The sequence below is a fragment of the Lutzomyia longipalpis genome, chromosome 2 (assembly GCF_024334085.1).
Source record: "Lutzomyia longipalpis isolate SR_M1_2022 chromosome 2, ASM2433408v1".
Lineage (NCBI taxonomy): Eukaryota > Metazoa > Arthropoda > Insecta > Diptera > Psychodidae > Lutzomyia > Lutzomyia longipalpis.
The window spans coordinates 948,548-954,616 of record NC_074708.1 but is presented as its reverse complement, the minus strand read 5'-3'; the positions used below and the strand labels follow the sequence as shown (position 1 = coordinate 954,616).

Here is a 6,069-nt window from a genome sequence, read left to right as displayed (position 1 = left end):
AAGGATTTGAAAATTCTGGGATGACTTCCACAATCCGGAGATCACTCTATCATTACTTATGAGGAGTGACCACAAAACTGGCGAAAAACCCACAAATTTGCCCCAGCATACCCTATTTGTCCAGAACTTGTAAATTCTGGGATGACTTCCACAATCCGGAGGTCACTCCATCATTACTAATGAGGAGTGACCACAATTCCGGCGAAAAACCCACAAATTTGCCCCACTATACACTATTTGTCCAGAACTTGTTTATCCTGGGATGACTTCCACAATCCGGAGATCACTCCATCATTACTAATGAGGAGTGACCACAAAACTGACGAAAAACCCACAAATTTGCCCCACTATACATTATTCGTCCAGAACTTGTTAATCCTGGGATGACTTCCACAATCCGGAGATCACTCCATCATTACTAATGAGAAGTGACCACAAAATTGACGAAAAACCCACAAATTTGCTCCACTATACACTATTTGTCCAGAACTTGTTAATCCTGGGATGACTTCCACAATCCGGAGATCACTCCATCATTACTAATGAGGAGTGACCACAAAACTGGCGAAAAACCCACAAATTTGCCCCAGCATACACTATTTGTCCAGGACTTGCTAATCCTGGGATGACTTCCACAATCCGGAGGTCACTCCATCATTACTAATGAGGAGTGACCACAAAACTGGCGAAAAACCCACAAATTTGCCCCAGCATACACTATTTGTCCAGAACTTGTTTATCCTGGGATGACTTCCACAATCCGGAGATCACTCCATCATTACTAATGAGGAGTGACCACAAAACTGACGAAAAACCCACAAATTTGCCCCACTATACACTATTTGTCCAGAACTTGTTAATCCTGGGATGACTTCCACAATCCGGAGATCACTCCATCATTACTAATGAGAAGTGACCACAAAATTGACGAAAAACCCACGAATTTGCCCCACTATACACTATTTGTCCAGAACTTGTTTATCCTGGGATGACTTCCACAATCCAGAGGTCACTCCATCATTACTAATGAGGAGTGACCACAAAACTGGCGAAAAATAAAAATTTTTGCCCCAGCCTCCCCTAATTTTCCAGTATTTGGTAATCCTGGGATGACTTCCTCAATCCGGAGGTCATCCCATCATTACCAATGAGGAGTGACCACAAAACTGGCGAAAAATAAAAATTTTTGCCCCAGCCTCCCCTATTTTTCCAGTACTTGGTAATCCTGGGATGACTTCCTCAATCCGGAGGTCATCCCATCATTACCAATGAGGAGTGACCACAAAACTGGCGAAAAATAAAAATTTTTGCCCCAGCCTCCCCTATTTTTCCAGTACTTGGTAATCCTGGGATGACTTCCTCAATCCGGAGGTCATCCCATTATTACCAATGAGGAGTGACCACAATTCCGGCGAAAAATAAAAATTTTTGCCCCAGTTTCCCCTAATTTTCCAGTATTTGGTAATCCTGGGATGACTTCCCCAATCCAGAGGTCACTCCATCATTACCAATGAGGAGTGACCACAAAACTGGCGAAAAATAAAAATTTTTGCCCCAGCCTCCCCTAATTGTCCAGGACTTGTTAATCCTGGGATGACTTCCACAATCCGGAGGTCACTCCATCATTACCAATGAGGAGTGATCACAAATCCGGCAGAAATACCAACATTTTTCATCAGCATCCCCTATTTTTCCAGTACTTGGTAATCCTGGGATGACTTCCTCAATCCGGAGGTCATCCCATCATTACCAATGAGGAGTGACCACAAAACTGGCGAAAAATAAAAATTTTTGCCCCAGCCTCCCCTAATTTTCCAGTACTTGGTAATCCTGGGATGACTTCCTCAATCCGGAGGTCATCCCATCATTACCAATGAGGAGTGACCACAATTCCGGCGAAAAATAAAAATTTTTGCCCCAGCCTCCCCTAATTGTCCAGGACTTGTTAATCCTGGGATGACTTCCACAATCCGGAGGTCACTCCATCATTACCAATGAGGAGTGATCACAAATCCGGCAGAAATACCAACATTTTTCATCAGCATCCCCATCATTGGGATGCAGAATTGTGGCCAAATTGTCATAATCTCGAGGCAGGAAGCACTTATCCGGCAATGTTCATCCCATTCCCGGAACAGGAATGAGGAGAAATAGTGGCCAGGATTGTTCAATCAAGCTTCCTGGACATAGATGGGCGAGGAAGAAATACCCATCTAGCGCTAGAGTTCGAATGTCGCTCGAGTGTCTTCTGCGAGAGAGGGAGAAGGCGCAATACGAAAAATGAATGCGTTAGAAGAGATTAAAAAATGCAAGCTTTCAAAGCTCAAAGCTCATCACGACACTATAAGGCCGTGGAGCTTGCGGTATTGAGCTGTGAATTCACCCTAATAGATAATCTCCTGGAGGACATTCTCCATACACCTAAAAGACAAATTTCCCCCCACATTTTGGCCAGAACGAGCCATCACACAGACCCCAAGGAAGCAAAGGGCAGTGTTGAGGGAGCAAAAAAAAACGAGCTTCAATTGCGCGCGCGTTGGGAAAATTTCTTTCTCCTATATGTGCAAAATTTGTGTGCGACACAAATGCCACAGTTGCAAAAGTCATAGAGAGCTTGAAAAATTCTTCACCTTTCACCCCCTTCGTCTTGTTTATTGTGCAGTATATTGTGTGTGCGGTGCGAAAGAGAAGAGAGAGAGAGAGAAAAAAACTGAAAGTGAAAAGTTCTGTGCGTGAGGATTCCTTCGGAACCAACACCCGGAAGATACATCCAACAAGATATCCGGGACAGACGAAGATTGGCGGGCTGAACGGCCCATGGTGCAGAGAGCTTCAACGGAGGCCCCATCCATATCTGGGGGGCACCGTGAGTCTCGTATGGGACTTGGCATTGGATATGCTGCCTACCAGAGTGGATACAATAAATTATTTACCCAGGTGACACACACACACGCAGTGAACACCTCGTCAAACCCTCTGGGTCATTGGGTCCATGTTTAGAAATAACTATATATAGCCACTCAATAGACAATAGGGGTGTTATATTACAATATATAATTAAAACCCCTTTTACAATTTAACTAAACCTTTTCTCCTTTTGTTTTTCCTCCACATTCAGGGATCTGCTGATTCGAACTATTCCCAGCCTTCATCCGATCTGTCGCTGGACGAGGAAAAAGAATCGCTTCGGCGAGAGAAAGAGCGACAGGCTTTAGGGCAGTTGGAAAAAGCAAGAGTATGTTATCGATATTAGAATAATTTTTGTTTTAGAATCTTTTTAATTAAACAAATATTCTTTGCAGAATAAACCAGTAGCTTTCGCAGTAAGGACCAATGTCTCATACGATGGCAGTGTCGACGATGATTCTCCAGTTCATGGCAGTGCAGTGTCTTTCGAAGTCAGGGACTTCCTGCACATTAAGGTAAAAACCTATTAAAACTACCCCCTTAAAGAATTCTCGTAAAAATCAGAAGCATTAAGAATTTTTTTTCCTTATTTTCTTTTCAGGAAAAGTACGACAATAATTGGTGGATTGGCCGGCTGGTTAAGGAGGGCTGTGATGTGGGGTTTATTCCCAGCCCAGTTAAGCTAGAGCATATTCGGATGCAGGTATTTAATTAAACAATTTTTCCAAAGAAAAGTCACAAAAGAAAAAAATATAAAATTTGCAAATTTTAAGGCATCTGCGGCCCGATCTTCAAGACTGTATGCAACCAAAGGTTCGTCGAGTGGTAATTTGGGGGGCCCTGGAGCACAAGGTGCGGAGCCCTCACGAGGTAGCACACCCCCAACACCTGGTATGACACATAGTTTTCAATTTTTATTTGTGTTGTACTTTCGTTTCGATGTCTTTCTATGGTTTGCAAAAGTATATTTATTATACGTTTCCTTTCGGATTTATTTTCATTGTCGTATCTTACAGAAAGAGCGCTGGGAAATACGGGGAAAGTCAGCAGGATAACCCGCTTTTTCTGCTCACTTTCTCCCACATACCAATAATAATGAAAAATGTGTCAACTGTGAATCCTTAATATTCAATACGGTGGCTGTAAATGCGAGAATAACTTTTTTTTTTTCTTTATTAACTTTTTTATTTTCTCGTTTTCAACAAACTCTTCGACGATTTTTATTTTTGCTTTTAATGAAAAAAATTTCATATCCTCACTTGTTGAGGGTATGACCCAAAAAAAAATTATGTTTTTGTGAATTCGTTAAAAAGAAAAGCTCAGGATGTTTTCTTTTAATCGCCAACACTTTGAGTTTGGACTTTTTCCATTTTATTTTAAGGAAATGTAGCATTGAAAAAAATGAAGAATTTGGCCAATTGGTGATGTTTTTTATGGTCTTTTGTTGTGGTTACAATTTTCTTATGATTTTAACACGTCCCCTCACTCAAAATATCCCTGCATGAATCTTTTTTAGATAAAACAGTATATTACATGAGAATATAAATATGTAAAACATAAAAGAAGTAAAAAAAAATGGGTAAATATCTTTGATGTACAGACGACACCATTGAATGTAAATATTCGATGTCATTCGATGGGGGATTGACATGGTGAAAACTCCACTAACTTTGACCCCCGCATGTTTGGGGGGTTGTGTATTTTGCAGGAGATGAATCCGACTCAATGGGGCCGTCGAGGCATGTTAAAACCCCCCTTGCCACGCCGCCCACAAAGGAGAAACGGAAGCCCTTCTTCAAGAAGCAGGAAACATCATCCCCATACGATGTTGTACCCTCAATGAGACCCGTCGTCCTTGTTGGACCGAGCTTAAAGGGATACGAAGTGACGGACATGATGCAGAAGGCACTCTTTGACTTCCTCAAGCATCGCTTTGAAGGACGCATCATCATAACGCGCGTCATGGCTGATATATCGCTTGCGAAGCGCTCCCTCATGAATAACCCATCAAAAAGGGCAATAATGGAGCGCTCAAATAGTCGCTCGTCGTGCCTTGCGGAGGTGCAGGCGGAAATTGAGCGAATATTCGAATTGGCCAGGACTCTTCAATTAGTTGTACTCGATTGTGATACTATAAATCATCCGTCACAGCTAGCAAAAACTTCTTTAGCGCCAACTATAGTTTACTTAAAAATTAGTAGCAGTAAGGTAAGTTTAACTGCACTGCACACCCTCTAAAAATCCTCAAACTCTATATAATGTTATGTAGGTACATAGCAAAAAGCTTCCTTTTCGCATCATTATATAGTACAAATTTTCTAATGATTTTCTGTCTTGGGCAGGTTTTACAGCGATTAATTAAATCACGCGGAAAAGCGCAGGCTAAGAATTTGTCAGTACAAATGGTGGCAGCGGAGAAATTGGGGCAATGTCCGCCAGAAATGTTCGATGTGATATTAGATGAGAATCAATTGGAGGACGCATGTGAACATATTGCAGAGTATCTTGAGGTAAAAATGAAAAAAAAATTGAAGGAAATCCTGAATAAACTTCCTTTTCTTCTTCCTCTACCACAATATAGGCTTACTGGAGAGCTACTCATCCTCCACAAAGGCCAAATACTCAAGTACCAAGACCACTACCATCTCAGGAAGCTTCACCATCAGCTGACCAATCTCACATGGGTCCAACACCTCCAGGTTAGTTAATTTTTTTTTTGAAAGAAGGCACAGGGAAGCCATTTAGGGCATAAATGGGTGGGTAATTTGGGGGGCGGGGGAGGAAAATGGGCCAAGAATTGAGTTAAAATTTTCTCACACACACAACACCCCTTTTCCATCCCCAAAATGCATACATTTGGAATGCAGCGGATAGAGAAAGAGAACCATACAGTACACGAAACGATAGGGAAAGAGAAAGAGGTAAAAAGTTACACCCAAATCCATTTAAATTATGTACAAGAGAAATATTTTACAGAGGCGTCAAGAGCTTACACATAGAAAACGTTTTTTTTTCGTTGGATTTATAGAATTTTTCATGTACACGAAACACTAAACTTTTGTGGATTAAATTCTTTAAATGTCGAAGAAGTTTTAATTTATTTTAACTAAAAATTTTCCATTAATTGTGATTTATTGCTTAATGGAAGGAATAATATAGCAG

The 6,069-nt window shown here is 41.3% G+C and overlaps 2 protein-coding genes across 11 annotated transcripts in view; both read left to right on the top strand.

The window, feature by feature from the left end:
* The window catches only part of LOC129788401 (N-acetylgalactosaminyltransferase 7), a 783,634-nt gene that overhangs the window by 106,577 nt on the left and 670,988 nt on the right, over positions 1-6,069 (top strand). The gene's annotated exons all lie outside the window — the stretch shown is intronic.
* The window catches only part of LOC129788399 (voltage-dependent L-type calcium channel subunit beta-2), a 66,096-nt gene that overhangs the window by 39,055 nt on the left and 20,972 nt on the right, over positions 1-6,069 (top strand). For 4 of the 10 annotated variants that reach the window (XR_008750361.1, XM_055824437.1, XM_055824439.1 and 1 more), the window contains 7 exons: positions 3,119-3,235; positions 3,303-3,422; positions 3,509-3,610; positions 3,681-3,798; positions 4,616-5,115; positions 5,250-5,417; positions 5,489-5,606. Coding sequence is in view for 9 of the 10 variants with exons in the window: in XM_055824437.1 (XP_055680412.1) it covers positions 3,119-3,235; positions 3,303-3,422; positions 3,509-3,610; positions 3,681-3,798; positions 4,616-5,115; positions 5,250-5,417; positions 5,489-5,606 (1,243 nt within the window). In the remaining variant the exon portion in view is untranslated. Of the gene's footprint in view, positions 1-2,662; positions 2,938-3,118; positions 3,236-3,302; positions 3,423-3,508; positions 3,611-3,680; positions 3,799-4,615; positions 5,116-5,249; positions 5,418-5,488; positions 5,607-5,774; positions 5,829-6,069 lie in introns of all 10 variants that reach the window. The other 6 variants (XM_055824431.1, XM_055824438.1, XM_055824436.1 and 3 more) reach the window with 5 other exon arrangements.